Source organism: Pristiophorus japonicus, chromosome 1, assembly GCF_044704955.1.
Source record: "Pristiophorus japonicus isolate sPriJap1 chromosome 1, sPriJap1.hap1, whole genome shotgun sequence".
Classification (NCBI taxonomy): domain Eukaryota; kingdom Metazoa; phylum Chordata; class Chondrichthyes; family Pristiophoridae; genus Pristiophorus; species Pristiophorus japonicus.
This window is the reverse complement of record NC_091977.1, coordinates 350,116,757-350,138,306: the sequence shown is the minus strand read 5'-3', so window position 1 is coordinate 350,138,306 and position 21,550 is coordinate 350,116,757. Positions and strand designations below refer to the sequence as shown.

Sequence of the window (21,550 nt, the reverse complement as noted above, 5' to 3'; positions counted from 1 at the left end):
TTATAGGCCGCTGCCTCTCACCGACTCCCGCCTCTCTCGACACTCCCCGGACTGCCCGACTGCTGAGCCTTTATAGGCCGCTGCCTCTCGCCGACTCCCGCCTCTCTCGACGCTCCCCGGACTGCCCGACTGCTGGGCCTTTATAGGCCGCTGCCTCTCACCGACTCCCGCCTCTCTCGACGCTCCCCGGACTGCCCGACTGCTGAGCCTTGATAGGCCGCTGCCTCTCACCGACTCCCGCCTCTCTCGACGCTAATTAATCCTCTCTCATTACACAACACCCAGTCTAGAATGGCCAGCTCTCTAGTTGGTTCCTCAACATATTGGTCTAGAAAACCATCCCTAATACACTCCAGGAAATTCTCCTCCACTGTATTGCTACCAGTTTGGTTAGCTCAATCTATATGTAGATTAAAGTCACCCATGATAACTACTGTACTTTTATTGCACGCATCCCTAATTTCCTGATGATGCCATCCCCAACCTCACTACTACTGTTTGGTGATCTGTACACAACTCCCACTAGCGTTTTCTGCCCTTTGATGTTCCATAGCTCTACCCATACAGATTTCACATTATCCAAGCTAATGTCCTTTCTTACTATTGCGTTAATCTCCTCTTTCACCAACAAAGCTACCCCACCTGTTTGTCCTTTCTGTCTATCACTCTGGAGCCATGTCTCCGTAATCCCAATTACATCATATCCGTTAACAGCTGTCTGCACAGTTAATTTATCCACCTTCTTACGAATGCTCCTTGCATTGTGACACAGAGCCTTCAGTCTTGTTTTTTTTTAAACACTTTGTCCTTTTAGAAGTATGTTGTAGAATTAAGCATGCAAAAAACGAGGAAACTCTAGCCCTTTACCTCCTAGTTCTAGATTCCCCCACGAGGGGAAACATCCTCTCTACATCTACCCTATCAAGCCCCCTCAGAATCTTATACATTTCAATAAGATCACCTCTCATTCTTCTAAACTCCAATCAGACAACCCTTTCATCTTAGCAATCAACTTCATGAACCTTCTCTGAACTGTCTCCAATGCAAGTATATCCCTCCTTAAATAAGGAGACCAAAGCAGTACTCTATGTGTGGTTTCACCAACACCCTGTACAATTGTAGTAGGACTTCCCTACTTTTATACTCCATCCCCCTTGCAATAAAGGTCAACATTCCATTTGCCTTCCCAATTACCTGCTGTATCTGCATGCTAAGTTTTTGTGTTTCATATACAAGAACCCCCAGATCCCTCTGTACCAAAGCATTTTGTAATCTCTCCCCATTTAAATAATAATTTGCTTTTTTATTTTTCCTACCAAAGTGAATAACCTCACATTTTCCCATATTATACTCCATCTGCCAAACTGTTGCCCACTCACATAGCCTGTCTGTATCCCATTGCAGATTCTTTGCATCCTCCTCACAACTTGCTTTCCCACCTATCTTTGTATCGTCAGCAAACGTGGCTACATTACACTTCATCCAAGTCATTAATATAGATTGTAAACAGTTGAGGCCCCAGCATTGATCCCTGTAGCACCCCACTAGTTACAGTTTGCCAACCTGAAAATGACACATTTATCCCGACTCTCTGTTTTCTGTTAGTTAGCCAATTCTCTATCCATGCTAATATATTAACCCCAACCCCGTAAATTCTTATCTTGTGCAGTAACCTTTTATGTGGCACCTTATCAAATACCTTCTGGAAATCCAAATACACATCTACTGGTTCCCCTTTTTCCACCCTGCTCGTTCCATCCTCAAAGAACTCCAGCAAATCTGTCAAACATAATTTCAAACATGATGTTGGTTAAGGGATAAATATTGAGGCCAGGACACTGGGAAAACGCCTCTACTTTTCGAATAGTGCCATGAGGTCATTTACGTCCACCTGAAAAGGCAGGCAGGGGTTCAGTTTAGCATCTCATCTGAAAGAAGACACCTTCGATAGTGCAACACTCCCTCAGTACTGCACTGAAGGGTCAGCCTAGATTACGTGGTCAAGTGGGACTTGAACCCACAACCTTCTGAGAGGTAAGAGTGCTACCATTGAACCAAGGCTGACACCTTGATTAAAGATGCCCTGATCGAGAAAAGAGGAAGATTTGGCTGCAGGAAGTGTACATGGTTAATTTATGGACAGCTTTAGAGAAATTGCAGGGAAGAGAGGTCCTTTTTTGAGCTAAGGACCATCATCCAGCAAATAGCATGTCCATTGTAGCTGAAGGAAGACAGTGGCTGAAAAAATGAGTGCTCACTTGTACAGTGACCCTGGAGCAGGTGTGCCAGCAATTTGTTGATCTGAAAGGCTGCAAAGGTAAGTACGTTCACTCTGCTTAATGTTACAATTGTGCCTTACAAAGCATTTTAACAGCTCTTTATTGTAAGCATGCTGAAGCATCAGAGGGAAAATGCACAACATTCAAGCAACACTGTTGCCATATCAATACATTTGCCTTGAGGCTCATTAAATGTCACCCCACACCTCCCTTTATATCCCCCCCTCCCCCCTGATATTACTCCATTTCTTTTTCCTCCCCATTTCCCTCTTGCTTTTCATTCACTTCCCTTCCATTACCCACCTCTCTTCTTCCTCCCTTCTCACTTCCTTGTGTCTTTGATTTTTCCCCTCCTATTTCATTCACCTCCATAATACTCCTTTCCATCTTTCACCTCCCCAATAACCCTCCCATCTCATACGCCTTCCACTCTTCCGAACTACCTTCCCCTTCCCTTTCATTCCTCTCCTCTCTCATCCACCCTCCCCTCATTCCCCCTGGTATCCCCTTCCCTAATCCACTCTCTGTTCTCATCCTATCTCTCCCCTCATTTCTTGATTCTCTCTCAATTCCTCCTATCTTCCTCTCCTCATTCGCTCATCCAGCTCCCCTCTCATTTCTCAACGCCTCCCCTATTCCTCCATCTTCCTCCCCTCTCATATCATCCTCTTCCATCCTTCCCAGCCCCTCCGGCACAATGGGCCGAATGGACTCCTGTGTTGTATCATTCTGTGATTCTCCCATGCTCTTCTCATTTCAATCACCCTTCCCTTTTATTGCTCTCCACTCCCTCCTGAAGGCACTTACCACACCTCTCATTCACCCTCGTCCTCCCTCAGTGCCCCTCTCTCCTGGCCACACACCCCATCCATCCCCCTCCAGTGCCTCATTTCCAGGCTGTACCGACATTGATACTGCGCATGTCCAGCGCCCTCACCAACATGGCGGCCGGCTGCGGATGGGACGTGGCAAACTACAGACCCACTTCCGGTGCAAAGCCCTCATCAAGCGGGAGATAGCGGACAGATCGGAGACCCTGGATCCGGAAAGGTAACCGGAGGGCGGGGGCGAGGGACAGACAGACAGACAGACAGACAGACGTTGGACAAGGGCCGAAAGAGAGAGTGATTAACTGGGGACCGGGACTGTGGGCGAAGTGAATGGACTGGCAGTAGGGATCCTCAGGGAGAGTGAGATAACGGGGGCATGGGCCCTGAGGAGAAGAGAACATCTGAAAGAGGAGCCCAGAGGTAGATTGGGGATAAGAGGCCATTGAGGAGGAATGGGAATGGGGATCGGGATCCTGAGAGGGAGAGATGGGGAACAGGGACTATGTGTGAGAGAACTGGGGGACACGGACCCAAAGAAAAAGATTGATTGGGGACATGGGCTGGGAAGAAGAGTTTTACAGCCAATGAAGTACTTTTGAAGTGTAGTTACCATGCATGTTGAGCTAATGATGGTGGAGGGCAGTACAGTAAGTTAAAGATGGTTGATAGGGCTCAGAAGAAAGAAAGAGAAAGAACTTGCATTTAAATTCTGCCTTTCATGATCTCAGGACGTCCCAAAGTACCTTACAACCAATGAAGAACTTTGGCAGAGTAATCACTGTTATGGAGGGAAACACAGCAAGGTCTCACAAACAGCAATGAGTTATATGTAGATTGGGGGATAAATATTGGACAGGACACTAGGAGTACTCCCCTACTCTTCTTTGGGATCTTTTACATCCACCTGAGAGGGCAGATGGGGCCTCGGTTTAACATCACATCAAAGAAGGCACTTCTGACAGTGCAGCACTCCCTCAGTACTGCACTGAAGTGTCAGCTGGGTGCTTGAATCCACAATTTTATGACTCCATTTTTAGAGGTGTCAGTTGAGCACCGGCATTGGTTGCTGATCTGCAAGTGGCCCAATGTGCAGACTCCAGGTCTCACCTTTTCACTGGGATGTACCTAGGTGTCACCTGGCCGAATAAGGTGCCTGTTCCCCATTCTCTAACCCCCCCCCATAACAATCCTGAGCTTGAGTGAATGTGGAGTGTTTTGTTTTTCAGGGATGCCATGTCCCTACAGAAGATTCTCTCGGAGAGGATCGCTGAAGCCCGGGAGCTGCTGGACAGGGCAGAGGCGCTGTCCCGCTCCCGTGCGGGCGGGGTGCAGGGTGGGCCCAAGCTCTGCGGCAAGCTGAAAGCCGAGCTGAAGTTCTTGCGGAAAGTAGAAGCGGGCAAGGTTTCGGTCAAGGAGTCTCACCTGCAGAGCACAAATCTCACCCACCTAAAGGCGGTCATCGAGTCAGCAGAAAGCCTAGAGGATGTGGTCAGCCTGCTGCACGTTTTCAACTACCAGGAGCACTCTGGTGACAAGCAGTCCCTGGTGGTGGATGTCGTCGCAAATGGCGGCCTCACCTGGGTCAAAGCCATCGGTCGGAAAGCCGAGGCACTGCACAGTATCTGGGTGGGAAGAGGCCAGTATGGAGACAAAAGTATCGTCGAGCAAGCAGAAGATTATTTGGAAGCAAGCAAGCAGCAACTGGTGCAGTACAGTAATCCACATATTGTGTTTGCGTTTTATAATGGCATTTCTAGCCCCATGGCAGAGAGACTGAAAGAAATGGGGCTCTCTGTACGGGGAGACATCGTAGCTGTGAATTCAATGATTGATTTCATGGAGGAGGCTGATGATAATTCAACCGACTCTGACGAAGACTTGGAGGAGCCACTGCAGGTGACAAAAGTAGACAGGTCTACAATCGTTGCCAGTGTTGCCTTTCCCACTGAAGTTAAAGTGGATTTTTGCAACCGCGTCAATTTAGACATAACCACCCTGATCACCTTTGTTTCGGCAGTAAGCCATGGAGGCTGCTGCTTCATCTTTAAGGAGAAAGTGCTGACCGAGCAAGCTTCCCAGGAAAGGGAGGAGAGTGTCTTGCCCAAGTTGCAGGCTTTCATGAAGGACAAAGAGCTGTTTGCGTGCGAGTCAGCAGTGAAAGATTTTCAAGCCATTCTAGAGACATTGGGCGGCCCTGGAGAAAAGGCCCGGGCTCAGAAACTGCTGCAGGGAATCACAGTCGTCCCTGACCAACCTTCTGAACGGGCCTCCAAATTGGAAGCCAGTGCAAAAATTAACAGTCGTTCTATTACTATTTTTGGCACCGGAGATGCTTTGAAGGCAATCACCATGACGGCAAACAGCGGATTTGTTCGAGCCGCAGATAACCAAGGCGTGAAATTCAGTGTATTTATCCATCAGCCTAGAGCTCTGACAGAGAGCAAGGAGCCAACAGCAACTCCTTTACCTGGGACTGCCTTTCATGAGATAGTCTGCGATGGTGGTTTAGTAAGATAAAGCGATGTCTTATAATTGAATACCTGTATGTACATTATTATGTCTTAAAGACTGTGGGGGTCATTTTAACTGTGGGTGATATCGAATTTCCACCTCTTATACACCATAACCTGATTTTCCTGTATAACAGACGGCCAGTTCAATATCACCAGTTTTACACCATTACCTACAGTTAAAATTACCCTTGTCTCTTTAAAATGCGAACCAAGTACCAACCAACAATAAATGAGTATTCACACTGGCAGTTAACAGCCATTTTGGACAGTCCTTAACGTTCTATGTGTGCTTTACTGTATTTGCCTCCATTGTAACCCTTGATCTAATAAATGAGGATTCAAATCAAATAATCATCCTGTAGAGTCGAAGATACAACTCTACTGCGCTGCTACGTGCATGTCTGAAAAATAGTTAATGCAGGATACAAAAGGGGCTTTTTAAAAATAATTACTGAGCTTCTCAAAAGCCATCTTTGGTGATGTTTCTCCGGAGCATAAAGCATTTGGAATAATTTTGCAATTACTAAAATTGTGTTGGCAGCAAATAGCTCCTTTGATGAATCGCTTTCTAATACTGAAAAGCCAGCACCTGTTGAGCTCGATGAGGGGTCATTGAGCTCAGTGGGATGCAAACTATGGCCTTGAAACTGGTCAGGAAGGAAAGTCCTGGCTTGGGTATCTGATAACAGATGCAGCTAATGGATTAGTTTCCTAATACTGAGCCTGCGCACTGCCATTATTGCTTGGTTCTACCTGGTGCCTTCATGTTCTGCTGGGAATGAAAAGTATGGAAGGGGAAAAAGTAAAACAATATTTAAATATAATGAATAATTTTTTTGTTTGTTTTTGAGAATTAAAAGAAGACAAATAGAGAGAAAAGTAGTAAAATCCAGAGGAGGAATTATGAATGGGATTTGGAGGATTAAAAAAAAAACAAAGAAAATGTCGAAAGAGTGGAAATGAAACCTGGGAGTGGGAGGTGGTGTGGGTCAGGTTACATCACCAGCAATATTGTAGGTAGAAGAAAAATACAGTTAAGGGAGGAAATATAAAAAAGGAGAACTGAATTCTTGCTGTCTTCTTTGTTTGTGGGTTGTTTCTGTAGCAAGGTTGATGGTATATTTCTGTTTCCAGTATGCACAATAAAAGTTTATCATATATATTGCAAAAGCAATGCTGGTAGACAGCTACAATCTCTACAATGGTCCTATAACCTCTATAACTAGATCAGTGCCACAAATCTTTTGGAGTTGAGCTTTTCGACCATCTACCTATTTGCCCCTCCCCTCCCCTCCCCTTCCCCCCCCCACGTCACACATTTCCAGAGCCACCTCTATTTTTTCCCCCAGTTTACCTACGGACCCTTGGATGAAAACCAATAGGTCTTGGTGATTTGTCTACCTTAAGTCTAAATAACAACTTTAGTATCCCCTCTATGTGAATACTAACCTCCACCAGTCCTCGCACTCACCTCTACAACTCCCATATCCAAATCTTAAAACTGAGTTAAAGCACTTACCTCTGACATTCCCTCACTCTCCATTACAAGCATTCCTCTTCTTTCTTTTAGTGGTCTTATTTTCTCATCCTCTCATCTTTTTTGTAACTTCCATATTCTTGATATTTATCTTGGTTCTTTTATCACCTTTATTTTTCCATGGAACCCCAGCCTTTGATACACTTTTTTTCTTTAAAATGTACCTGATCTATACATTTTTAATCTGTTTAGGTTTTTTTTCCATTTCTAAGGTTCTATTTGCCAATATTTCCCTCCATTTAATCTTGGTATAGTCCTTTTTTATTTCACTGGAATTAGATTTTTTTTCCCCCAGTCAGTTGCCTTTATCATCGACTTTTTTCCTTTTTTATTCTTAATACTGAACCTAATAATACTTCGGCCACTGATTCAAAATGTTCCCTTGTATTCCATCAAGTAGTTGTTTCCAGTCCACTTTGGCCAAATCCCATCTTAGCTCAGCAAAATTGGCTTTACACCAATTGAGAACTTTTATTTCTGGTCCCCTTTTGTCCTTTTCCATAACTACCCTAAATCTTACTGAATTATGATCACTAGCACCAAAATTCTCTCCCACTGAAACCCCTTCCACCTGCCCCTTTTCATTCCCCAAAACTGTCCATTGAAGTATATACCATTTAGTATTGCCAAACTCCCCTGTTGTCTATTTTCCAGCCCTTGTTTCTATTGTCTTCCAAATTCACTTTCTACTTCTCCACTGCCCAATTCCAGCTTTGCTTCTCTCCCCACTGACTCTCTTCTCCGATTCCCATCCCCCTACCAAGCTAGTTTAAATCCTCCCTAGCAGCACTAGCAAAACCTCCTGCGAGGATACTGGTCCCGGCTCTGTTGAGGTGCAACCCATCCAGCTTGTACAGGTCCCACCTCCCAGAAACAGTCCTAATGCCTCAGGAATCGAAAGCCCTCACGCCTGCAGCATCTTTCCAGCCACGCATTTATCTTCTCTATCCTCCTATTTCTGTACTCACTAGCACGTGGAAGCGGGAGTAATCTGGAGATTACTACCTTTTGAGGTCCTACTTTTTAATCGCACGCCTAGCTCCCTAAACACTGCCTGCAGGACCTCATCCCTCTTTATCTATGTCATTGGTACCAATATGGACCACGACCTCAGGCTGTTCTCTCTCTCCCCCCAGAATGTCTTGCAGTCGCTCGGTGACATCCTTGACCCTGGCACCAGGGAAGCAACATACTATTCTGGAGCCACATCTGCAGCCACAAAAATGCCTGTCTGCTCCCCTGACTATTGAATCCCCTACCACTATAGCTCTTCCATTCTTCTCCCCCCCCATCCCATGCAGGTGAGCCACTCGTGGTGCGTGGACTTGGCTCTGGCTGCACTCCCCAGAGGCACCATCGCCCCCACTAGTACTCAGAACAGAGTACTGGTTGGAGAGCGAGATGGACTCGGGGGACTCCTGCACTACCTGCCTAGTACTCCTTTTCTGTCTGGTGGTCACCCACTCCCTCTCTCCCTGCACACTCTTAAGCTGTGGGGTGAGCACCTTCTGAAATGTGCTATCCACGAAATTCTCAGTTTCGCGGATGAACTACAGTGACTCCAGCCGCCGTTCAAGCTCTGAAATGCGGAGATTGCGTTGCTACAGCTGGAGACACCTGCACATGCGGTCGTCCAGGTTGCGTGAAGCATCCAGGACTTCCCACCTGCCACAGGTTGTGCAATCCACAGACTGAGCTGCCCTGCCATGCCTCTAGTTAATAGACTCGAAACTATCGAACAGAAATAAAATCTACAACTCAGCAAAACGCACCTAGCAGCTATTCAGCAATCAGCTGATTTAATTAATGAGGATTTTTATTATTAATAACTTTGATTTATATAGCGCCTTTAACGTAGTAAAATGTCCCAAGGCGCTTCACAACAGTGTTACAAGACAAACAGATAAAAATGACACCGAGCCACAGAAGAAGAAATTAAGGCAGATGACCAAAAGCTTGTTTAAAGAGGTAGGTTTCAAGGAGCGTCTTAAAGGAAGTAGAGGGGCGTGGAGGTTTAGGGAGTAAGTTCCAGAGCTTAGGGCCCAGGCAGCTGAAGGCATATCCCCGGATGGTTGAGCAGTTATAATGAGGGATGTTCGAGGCCAGAATTTGAGGAGCGCAGACATCTTGGGTTTAGATTAGATTAGAAGTATCACTTATCTCTCTACTTTTTAAATTGATGGTAAATCAGTGTCAGAGCAGTGGGAGACATTCAAGGAGGGAATCCTGAGGGTACAGAACAAGTTTATTCCCTTTAAAAAAAAAAGGTGGGGCTAACAAATCTAGAGCTCCCTGGTTGTCAAGGGACATACAGGGTAAGGTAAAGAAAAAAAGGAAAGCTTATGACAGATACCGGGAACTCAACACTGCAGAAACTGTAGAGGAGTATAAGAACTGCAGGGTGCAATTAAAAAAGGTATCAGGAAAGCAAAGAGAGCATGAAAGAATGTTGGCAAGTAAATCAGGGAAAACCCAAAGATGTTGCATTAATACATTAAATACATTAAGAGCAAGAGGATAACTAGAGAAAGAGTGGGGTATAAAGGAAATCTGTGTGTGGAGGCGGAAGATGCAGGTAGGATTCTTAATACTTTGCATCCGTTTTCACAAAAGAGAGGGGCGATGCCGATTTTGAAATGAGGGAGAAGTGTGAAATATTAGACGAGATAAACTTAGTGAGAGAGGAAGTATTAAGGAGCTTAGCAGCTTTGAAAGTGGATAAATCCCCAGGCCCAGACGAAATGTATCCCAGGCTGTTAAGAGAAGCAAAAGAGCAAATAGCAGAGGCTCTGACCATCATTTTCCAATCCTCTCTGGCTACAGGTGCGGTGCCAGAGGACTGGAGGACTGCTAATGTTGTACCTTTGTTTAAAAAGGGAGAAAGGGATAGACCGAGTAATTACAAGTCAGTCAGCTTAATCTCGGTGGTGGGAAAATTATTGGAAAAAATCCTGAGGGACAGAATAAATCTTCATTTGGAAAAATGGATTTGTTAAGAGAAGGTCGTGTCTGACTAACTTGATTGATTTTTTTGAGGAAGTAACCAGGAGGGTTGACAAGGGCAGTGCGTATGATGTAGTGTATATGGATTTTAGCAAAGCTTTTGATAAGGTCCCACATAGCAGACTGGTCACGAAAGTAATAGCCCATGGGTTCCAGGGCAAAGTAGCAAGTTGGATCCAAAATTGGCTCGGAGGCAGGAAGCAAAGGATAATGGTTGATGGGTCTTTCTGTGACTGGAAGGCTGTATCCAGTGAGGTTCCGCAGGACTCAGTGCTGGGTCCCTTGCTTTTTGTGGTATATATCAATGACATGGACTTAAATGTTGTGGGTATGATTAAGAACTTTGCAGATGACACTAAAATAGGCTGTGTGGTTAATAATGAAGAAGAAAGATGCGGATTGCAGGAAGATATCAATGTACTGGTCAGGTGGGCAGAACAGTGGCAAATGGAATTCAATCTGGATAAGTGTGAGGTAATGCATTTGGGGAGGTCTAACAAGGCAAGTGAATACACATTAAATGGTACAACACTGAAAAGTGCAGAGGAACAAAGGGACCTTGGAGTGCAGGTCCACACATCTCTGAAGGTCGCAGGCCAGGTAGATAAGGTGGTTAAGAAGGCATATGGAATACTTGCCTTTATAAGTCGAGGCATGGAATACAACAGCAAGGAGGTTATGCTTGAACTGTATAAAACACTGGTTAGATGGAGTACTGTGTGCAGTTCTGGTCATCTCATTACAGGAAAGATGTAATTGCACTGGAAAGGGTGCAGAGGAGATTTACAAGAATGTTGCCTGGACTGGAGAATTTTGGCAATGAGGAAAGATTGGAGATGCTGGGTCCAGAGACCAGCCCAACCAGCTGCAGACAAAGATAGAGGGGTGCGAAATCAAGAGGTGACGTCACAGCCAAGCTGGTAAGTATAACTCTATTTTAGACTGACTTTTAGATTGGTTTAATTGGTAGCGAACTACTAAGTAGCTGTTTGGTGTTAAGTAAATTTTAGTAAGTAAATTAATTTAAGGGTTAAGTCATGGCAGGAGAGCTCAGACCCGTGTCATGCTCCTCCTGTGCTATGTGGGAAGTCAGCCAGTGTCCCTGACTGCTATGTGTGTGGGAAGTGTGTCCAGCTGCAGCTCCTGACTGACCACATGACGGCACTGGAGCTGCAGATGGACTCGCTCTGGATCATGCGCGATGCTGAGAATGTTGTGGATAGCACATTTAGTGAGTTGGTCACACCGCAGGTAAGGGTTAGGATAGATAGTGAATGGGTGACCAAGAGACAAGGCAAGAGCAGGAAGGTAGTGCAACCATTTTGGATACTGTTGGGGGAGATGACTTACCAGGGGAAGGCACCAGCAACTAGGTTCATGGCACCATAGGTGGCTCTGCTGCACAGAAGGGCGGGAAAAAGAGTGGGAGAGCTATAGTGATAGAGGACTCTATTGTAAGGGGATAGGTAGGAGTTTCTGCGGCCGCAACCGAGACTCCAGGATGGTATGTTGCCTCCCTGGTGCAAAGGTCAAGGATGTCTCGGAGTGGCTGCAGAGCATTCTGGAGAGGGAGGGTGAACAGCCAGTTGTTGTGGTACATGTAGATACCAACGATATAGGTAAGAAGCGGGAAGAGGTCCTACAAGCTGAATTTAGGGAGCTAGGAGCTAAATTAAAAAGTAGGACCTCATAGGTAGTAATCTCTGGATTGCTACCAGTGCCATGTGCTAATCAGAGTAGAGGGAGCAGGATAGTTAGAATAAATACGTGGCTTGGGCAGTGGTGCAAGAGGGAGTGATTCAAATTCCTGGGACATTGGAACCAGTTCTGGGGGAAGTGGGACCTGTACAAAAGGGACGGTCTGCACTTGGGCACGACTGGAACTGATGTCCTGGGAGTAACATTTGCAAATGCAGTTCGGGAGTGTTTAAACTAATATGGCAGGGGGATGGGAACCTATGCAGCGAGACAGGGCAAAGTAATATGGAGTCAGAAACAGATGGTAGAAAGGTAAAAAGCAATAGTGGAAGGCCGAGTAAACAAAGGCAAGAAACAAAAAGGGCCACACTACATCATAATTCTAAAAGGACAAAGGGTGCTAAAAAAACAAGCCTGAAGGCTTTGTGTCTTAATGCAAGGAGTATCCATAATAAGGTGGATGAATTAACTGTGCAAATAGATGTTAACAGATATGATGTGATTGGGATTACAGAGACGTGGCTCCAGGATGATCAGGGCTGGGAACTCAACATCCAAGGGTATTAAACATTCAGGAAGAATAGAATAAAAGGAAAAGGAGGTGGGGTAGCATTGCTGGTTAAAGAGGAGATTAATGAAATAGTTAGGAAGAACATTAGCTTGGATGATGTGGAATCTATATGGGTAGAGCTGCAGAACACCAAAGGGCAAAAAACGTTAGTGGGAGTTGTGTACAGACCTCCAAACAGTAGTAGTGATGTTGGGGAGGGCATCAAACAGGAAATTAGGGGTGCATGCAATAAAGGTGCAGCAGTTATAATGGGTGACTTTAATATACATATAGATTGGGCTAACCAAACTGGAAGCAATACGGTGGAGGGGGATTTCCTGGAGTGCATAAGGGATGGATTTCTAGACCAATATGTCGAGGAACCAACTAGGGGGAGGCCATCTTAGACTGGGTGTTGTGTAATGAGAGAGGATTAATTAGCAATCTCATTGTGCGAGGCCCCTTGGGGAAGAGTGACCAATAATATGGTGGAATTCTACATTAGGATAGAGAATGAAACAGTTAATTCAGAGACCATGGTCCAGAACTTAAAGAAGGGTAACTTTGAAGGTATGAGGCGTAAATTGGCTAGGATAGATTGGCGAATGATACTTAAGGGGTTGACAGTGGATGGGCAATGGCGGACATTTAGAGACCGCATGGATGAGCTACAATAATTGTACATCCCTGTCTGGCATAAAAATAAAAAAGGGAAGGTGGCTCAACCGTGGCTATCAAGGGAAATCAGGGACAGTATTAAAGCCAAGGAAGTGGCATACAAATTGGCCAGAAATAGCAGCGAACCCGGGGACTGGGAGAAATTTAGAAAGCAGAGGAGGACAAAGGGTTTGATTAGGGCAGGGAAAATAGAGTACGAGAGGAAGCTTGCAGGGAACATTAAAACGGACTGTAAAAGCATCTATAGATATGTAAAGAGAAAAAGGCTAGTAAAGACAAACGTAGGTCCCCTGCAGTCAGAATCAGGGGAAGTCATAACGGGGAACAAAGAAATGGCAGACCAATTGAACAAGTACTTTGGGTCGGTATTCACTAAGGAGAACACAACCAACATAGAAACCTAGAAACATAGAAAATAGGTGCAGGAGTAGGCCATTCGGCCCTTCGAGCCTGCATCGCCATTCAATGAGTTCATAGCTGAACATGCAACTTCAGTACCCCATTCCTGCTTTCTTGCCATACCCCTTGATCCCCCTAGTAGTAAGTACTACATCTAACTCCTTTTTGAATATATTTAGTGAATTGGCCTCAACAACTTTCTGTGGTAGAGAATTCCACAGGTTCACCACTCTCTGGGTGAAGAAGTTTCTCCTCATCTCGGTCCTAAATGGCTTACCCCTTATCCTTAGACCTTCCGGATATAAAAGAGGTTAGAGGGTCTAGTAAGAAGGAGAAACTGAGAGAAATCCTTATTAGTCGGGAAATTGTGTTGGAGAAATTGATGGGATTGAAGGCCGCTAAATCCCCAGGGCCTGATGGACTGCGTCCCAGAGTACTTAAGGAGGTGGCCTTGGAAATAGCAGATGCATTGACAGTCATTTTCCAACATTCCATAGATTCTGGATCAGTTCCTATAGAGTGGAGGGTAGCCAATGTAACCCCACTTTTTAAAAAAGGAGGGAGAGAGAAAACAGGGAATTATAGACTGGCCAGCCTGACATCGGTAGTGGGTAAAATGATGGAATCAATTATTAAGGATGTCATAGCAGCGCATTTGGGAAGAGGTGACATGATAGGTCCAAGTCAGCATGGATTTGTGAAAAGGAAATCATGCTTGACAAATCTTCTGAAATTTTTTGAGGATGTTTCCAGTAGAGTGGACAAGGGAGAACCAGTTGATATGGTGTATTTGGACTTTCAGAAGGCTTTTGACAAGGTTCTACACAAGAGATTAATGTGCAAAGTTAAAGCACATGGGATTGGGGGTAGTGTGCTGACGTGGATTGAGAACTGGTTGGCTGACAGGAAGCAAAGTATAGGAATAACTAGGTACTTTTCAGAATGGCAGGCAGTGGCTAGTGGGGTACCGCAAGGTTCTGTGCTGGGACCCAGCTGTTTACATTGAACATTAATTATTTAGACGAGGGTATTAAATGTAGTATCTCCAAATTTGCGGATGACACTAAGTTGGGTGGCAGTGTGAGCTGTGAGGAGGATGCTATGAGGCTGAAAAGTAACTTGGATAGGTTAGGTGAGTGGGCAAATGCATGGCAGATGAAGTATAATGTGGATAAATGTGAGGTTATCCACTTTGGTGGTAGAAACAGAGAGACAGACTATTATCTGAATGGTGACAGATGAGGAAAAGGGGAGGTGCAACAAGACCTGGATTTCATGGTACATTAGTCATTGAAGGTTGGCATGCAGGTACAGCAGGCGGTTAAGAAAGCAAATGGCATGTTGGCCTTCATAGCGAGGGGATTTGAGTACAGGGGCAGGGAGGTTTTACTATAGTTGTAAAGGGCCTTGGTGAGGCCACACCTGGAGTATTGTGTACAATTTTGGTCTCCTAACTTGAGGAAGGACATTCTTGCTATTGAGGGAGTGCAGCGAAGGTTCACCAGACTGATTCCCGGGATGGCGGGACTGACATATCAAGAAAGATTGGATCAACTGGGCTTGCATTCACTGGAGTTCTGAAGAATGAGAGGGGATCTCATAGAAACGTTTAAAATTCTGATGGGTTTAGACAAATTAGATGCAGTAAGAATGTCCCCAATGTTGCGGAAGTCTAGAACCAGAGGTCACAGTCTAAGGATAAGGGGTAAGCCATTTAGGACCGAGATGAGGAGAAACTTCTTCACCCAGAGAGTGATGAACCTGTGGAATTCTCTACCACAGAAAGTTGTTGAGGCCAATTCACTAAATATATTCAAAAAGGAGTTAGATGTAGTTCTTACTACTAGGGGTATCAAGGGGTATGGCGAGAAATCAGGAATGGGGTACTGAAGTTGCATGTTCAGCTATGGGCTCATTGAATGGTGGTGCAGGCTCGAAGGGCCGAATGGCCTACTCCTGCACCCATTTTCTATGTTTCTATGTTTTCTTTGGAACAGAGCAGGCTGAGGGGAGACCTGATTGAGGTGTATAAAATTATGAGGGGCCTGGATCGAGTGGAAAGGAAGTACCTGTTTCCCTTGACAGAGGGGTCAACAACCAGGGGCCATAGATTTAAAGTAATTGGGGTGAGGTTTAGAGGAGATATGAGGAGAAATTTCTTCATCCAGAGGCTGGTAGAGGTCTGGAACTCTGCCTGAAAGGGTGGTAGAGGCAGAAACCCTCACCACATTTAAAAGATACTTGGATGTGCACTTAAAGTGCTGTAACCTACAGGGCTACGGACCAAGAGCTGAAAAGCGGGATTAGGCTGGATAGCTCTTGGTTGGCTGGCGGGGACATGATGAGCCGAAATGGCCTCCTTCCGGGCTGTAAATTTCTATGATTCCACCTTTTATGTTGCATACTTCCTTTGCTTGAGTACACGGGACCAGGTGAAGTACTACTTCCCTGTTGGAGTTGGAATAGGAATAACGACTGAGAATGCATGTGAAAGAAAAACAAGTGTACCTTTTCACCACAACATTTTTTCCTATTTCAGTGTATTTGGGATAATTAAAATCTACGGAATTCCATCTAGCATGTTTTACCTGACCTATGGGTGACTGCTTCCAGCAGCTTGCATCCTCAACCTTGGACTTGTATCGTTTAGGATACAGAACTTTTAGACATGAGCTTCCTTCAGCCTGTATGTGTGATCCAGGGCCAAGCTGAATTTATAGCATTAAGAGGAAATTGTGCAGGGTGTATTCCATCATGCACTGATCTGTTGCAGAGCCCCATGGAGGGAAAACAGATTATGAAAATAAACTAGCATGAAATATAAAATCAGACAGGCTTTCTACAGGTTTATAAAGAGGAATAGAGAGACGAAAGTAAATGATGGTCCCTTAGAGGATGAGACTGGGGAATTGATAATGGAGAACAGGGAAATGGCAGAGACTTTGAACAAATATTTTGTGTTGGACTTCACGGTAGAATGCACTGAAAACGTCCCAATAATGGATAATCAAGGGGCTACTGGGAGGGAGGAACTTAAAACAATCACTGTCACTAAAGAAGTACTCGGTGAAATAATGGGACTAAAGGGGGACAAGTCCCTTGGACCTGATGGCTTGCATCCTAGGATCTTAAAATAAGTGGCTGCAGAGATAGTGGATGCATTTGTTGTAATCTACCAAAATTCCCTGGTTTACGGGGAGGTCCCAGCGGATTTGGAAAACCGCAAATGTAACACCCCTATTTACAAAAGGAGGCAGACAGAAAGCAGGAAACTATAGATCAGTTAGCCTAACATCTGTCGTCGGGGAAAATGCTGGAGTCCATTATTAAGGAAGCAGTAGTAGAACATTTGGAAAAGCATAATTTAGTCAAGCAGAGTTAGCATGGTTTTATGAAAGGGAAATCATGTTTGACAAATTTGCTGGAGTTCTTTGAGGAGCTAACGAGCAGGGTGGATAAGGGGGAATCAGTGGATGGATTTCCAGAAGGCATTCGATAAGGTCCCAAATAAAAGGTTACTGCACAAATGAAAGTTCACAGGGTTGAGGGTAACATATTTGCATGGATTAAGGATTGGTTAATTAACAGAAAACAGAGTCGGGATAATTGGGTCATTTTCCGGTTGGCAAACAGTAACCAGTGGGGTGCCACAGGGATCGATGCTAGGACCTTAACTATTTGCAATCCAAATTAATGATTTGGATGAAGGGACCGAGTGTAATGGAGCCAGGTTTGCTGATGATACAAAGATGGGTGGGAAAGCAAGTTGTGAGGAGGACACAAAAAATCTGCAAAGGCTAGGTGAATGGGCAAAAATTTGGCAGATGGAGTATAATGTGGGAAAGTGTGTGATTATCCACTTTGGCAGAAAAAATAAAAAAGCAAATTATTATTTAAATGGAGAAAAATTACAAATTGCTGCAGGACAGAGGGACCTGGGGATCCTTGTGCATGAAACACAAAGTTAGTATGCAGGTACAGCAAGTAATTAGGAAGGCAAACCGGAATGTTGGCTTTTATTGCAAGGGGGATGGAATATAAAAGCAGAGAACTGGTACAACTGTACAGAGTAGTGGTGAGGCCACACCATACAGTTTTGGTCTCTTATTTAAGGAGGGATAGACTTGCATTGGAGGCAGTTCAGAAAAGGTTCACTTGGTTGATTCCTGAGATGAAGGGGTTGACTTAAGAAGAAAGGTTGAGCAGGTTGGGCCTGTACTCATTGGAGTTCTGAAGAATGAGAGGTGATCTTATTGAGACATATAAGATAATGACGGGGTTGAGCAAGGTAGATGCAGAGAGGATATTTCCACTCATGGGGGAATCTAGAACTAGGTTGCATAGTTTTAGAATAAAGGGTTGCCCATTTAAAACTGAGATGAGGAAGAATTGCTTCTCTCAGAGGGTTGTAAATCTGTGGAATTTTTTGTCCCAGAGAGCTGTGGAGGCTGGGTCATTGAATATATTTAAGGTGGAGACAGAGATTTTTGAGCGATAAGGGAGTAAAAGATTATGGGGAGCGGGCAGGGAAGTGGAGCTGAGCCCATGGTCAGATCAGCCATGATCTTATTGAATGGCGGAAAAGGTTCGAGGGACCAAATGGCCTACTCCTGCTCCTATTTCTTATGTTATGTTCTTAACAGTTAGTCTCCTGGTGAGCATGTCTTGTAGTCAAAGTTCTGACATGAGTTCCTGGTATGTAGCAGTAAGCTTGAACAATCTGGAACAGCGAGGTGACAGCCATTACAAGCTGTCCACACTGAAAGTGGCTGTCCATCTTAAAGCTAATAGACAACAAAAGTTTGATCTCTATCTGTAAGGCCAAGTGCCACATTAGGCAATGCATTTATCCACTCATCAAGGCAATGCAAAACAATCTTTTATCTATTGAGATGCTGAGCTCATTCAACCCATACCATAGGTTTCAGTTTAGTGACTTAAGCCTGTGCCAAGATTGATTTCAGTATAATCAAGACCTTGGCCATTGTCCTTGATGTAAAAGAAGACCATTATCCAGAAATGGGACTTAGTTTGATTCCAGTTAGCATTAAGTATCAGCAGTCGAGGGGTACAGATGCCACGGTTGTGCCGGACCTCGGTACCCACATTATTAAAGGTCAACTGGGTGGTGAGCTCTGGTAGGATCAGGCAAACGCACAGTAATCCTTGCCAGCAGTTTCCATGCTATCCTAACCCATCAGTTAATGAGAGCTAGCTCGAGCTCTGGACGTTAATGGTTCAACTATGCTCCCAAGCTGAAATCCAATTTGAAAATGTCTTAATTTTGACTGATCAAGCAAATATACTTGAAGGATCTGTACATCTGGAATTCACCAATTCTGCACAAAAAACCATGGGCTAGATTTTACACTTTTGTGCAAATTGTCCAAAAATTGGGGGTTATTTCTGGCATGGGCGTTAAAATGGGTTTTCAGATCGCTGGCTTGTCGCCCATTTTCAAAGCCCCTAGTCTCCATTTTAATTATTGGGCGTTACTGTGAGCAATATGAAATGGGCGATAGTGTTAAATCTCTCTGACCTTCTGCCGTAAAGTGTCGCCGTCCTTAGCAACGGCATGGCAGCGTTCGATTCCCACGATTCAGGAGGTCACGGGGCATCATTACATGTGCAGAAGAGGAAACCGAGAGAGAGAGGTGGACTGAAAGCGTGTGTGGGTGTGGTGTGTGCTTGTTTGGTTGTTGTGGGAGGCACGAGAGAGATTCACCGGCAGCAAAAAGCCTACTAAGCACCAAGAACATAGTTGCCACCGAGTTTTTGTCCAACAAATAATACATAACTTGGAAGGGATGGAGGAGGCCCTGGAACTGTTAACCAGGAACACTGGTGGCAGAGGGCTCCCAATGGTCCCAGAGCGCGGCACTGCACCCCAAGGTGCTGCACCCCCATTGACAAGGTCATGAGAGCCAGGAGCAAGATCTTGCTTCTGACTCGGAGCACGTTCCCACCTCGGGACCGTCCTCTCCCGTATCCGTTCAAGCAGCGGTTCTGCCATCATCCCCCCACCCCCCCCCTCCCAATGAAGCATTGCCTGAGGAGCTCCTCGGCCAGGTGGCTTAGAGTCAGCAGGGGAAGGGGTAGAGGTGGGGAGGAGAAGAGGGGGGTGGGGTAGGAAAATTAGGTGCATGGCCGCAGGTGTTGTCTGGGGCATATTTTTAGGTTGCTGCTGCTATTTTGGTGGGAGTGTCAGGGCGAGGGATCTACCTTGTTTTGCATTTGTGTTCTGTTTTGCTGGAAATGGGGACCATTGTAATGATGTAAATGTGACAAATTTGTTGTGGGCCGGGGGTGGGGTGGTTTTTTACAGATATACTTATGATTTCAGACATGACCTTGTTGCGCATTGGCTCAGAGAGCTGCACTGTTACACACTGGTGATTACTTAATATGAAATGGTATAATTACACTTAACTTGAATCAACTTAAACTTTAACTGTCACCAAGGTGATGCCACCATTGATGTATGACCTGCACACCCAGCAGTGTGTCAGCCTTGTAAATAACACCAACGTTCTTTCAGACAAAGCGCTCATTTATGAGCTCCTGACGTAAGAGTCTTGCAGCTATGTAGCCACCATGGGCCCTTTCCTGCAGTCGACAGGGGGGCGGGGGCATGGCTTCAGCATCAGCCTGATTGTCTGGCCCGATGTCCACCTCCTCGTCCTCCTCTTCCTCTCTCTCCTGAGGTGGACCGTCAGACCCTTCAGGCAATTCTTGTCCCCTCCTGATAGCCAAGTTGTGCAGCATGGAGCACACCGCCACGAATTGAGCTACCTGCTCAGGGTGTTATTGGAGCTCGCCTCCTGAGTGGTCCAGGCATCTAAAGCGCTGCTTAAGCACTCCAATGCTTTCCCCGACGATATTGCGAATGGCTCTGTGGCTCTCGTTGTATTGCTTCTCGGCTTTGGTGTGGGTGTCATGCAGGGGTTCATCAGCCAGGTGGCAAGGCCATATCCTTTGTCACCAAGCATCCAGCATTGACTTTGGGGCTGATTGGTAAACATGTTGGATACAGCGCTCTCACGCAGGGTGTGAGCATCATGGATGCTGCCCGGAAATTTAGCATTTACTGCCATATTAATTTGCTGGTGGTTGACAACGAGTTGCACATTCAGAGAGTGGAATCCCTTGCGGTCCCTGAAAACTTCTGCATCGTGAAAAGGTGTCTGCTGTAAAAATAAAAGTGTTCAGTAATAAAATTGATTCTGTGTATGTATAAATGTTGAAAGTGTAGACTATACGAAAAGACAGTTTTGAAAGATTCAAAATGGAAGCTCACAGACCTCCAGCATGGTGTTTGTGTATTGTGTTAATTGGACAACCTAATCAAGGAATGCCTCCAGATAGACACATGGGTGAGGAGAGCCAATAAGGAACTGCCCTGGGACCAAGATCCAATCCTGGGGCTTTCTGAGGAACAATAGCTTTGAGAGGTATAAGAACTCAAGCCAAAGATTTTTCTCTCTTCTTCTCCTTCTCTCCTGAGCACACGGCAGACCTCCTGCTGAAGACCAGCCGAAACAGCAAGCCATGTGTTCAGCCACCCAGCCAGAGGAAAGTGACGTATACCTTTTCATAAATCATTGTAACATTGTATCTCTGTTGTAACTAAGTAGATTCGTAGGGTAGCTGACGACTGCTGATAAATGTGCATGTGTGTGTGTTTAATAAACTATTCCGAATTGTTTTAAATTTAAGAATCAGTCTCGCTGTCAATTTAATGCCAGAGATTTAGAAATCTTACACATTGGTGGAGAATACGGGGATCTGGCGAGACAGCTTTTTGATGATTCTTTTGGACAATTGGAAATTTCAGCAGTTGCAATTCTAACCTATGTTGCGAAGCATAACTTATAAACGATTAAACGGATCGGGAGAAGTCGCGTCTTAAGGAGCAGTCGTCTCGATAGTTGTAATTGTTTAAGTGGGGACCCACCAGTAGTTATATTCAGAAGACACAGGATGAAGGGATCGGTCATGAACAGAAAGCCAACAATAAAAAGAAATGTTGAGCTAGTTTATCAGGAGAAGTTGTCCAAAAGGTT

At 45.1% G+C, this 21,550-nt stretch overlaps 1 protein-coding gene and 1 long non-coding RNA gene across 2 annotated transcripts; both read left to right on the top strand.

The window, feature by feature from the left end:
• The first annotated feature begins 190 nt into the window (after positions 1–190).
• On the top strand, positions 191–21,205 carry LOC139273473 (uncharacterized). Its single transcript, XR_011595132.1, has 3 exons — positions 191–3,329; positions 10,908–11,082; positions 20,992–21,205. It is a non-coding gene; the product is annotated as an uncharacterized lncRNA (long non-coding RNA).
• c1h7orf25 (chromosome 1 C7orf25 homolog) lies at positions 3,336–5,973 on the top strand. The gene is made up of 2 exons (XM_070890373.1): positions 3,336–3,529; positions 4,336–5,973. The coding sequence occupies exons 1-2, from the start codon at positions 3,486–3,488 to the stop codon at positions 5,624–5,626; spliced, it is 1,335 nt and encodes a 444-aa protein (XP_070746474.1). The 5' UTR covers positions 3,336–3,485; the 3' UTR covers positions 5,627–5,973.
• Positions 21,206–21,550: the final 345 nt, after the last annotated feature.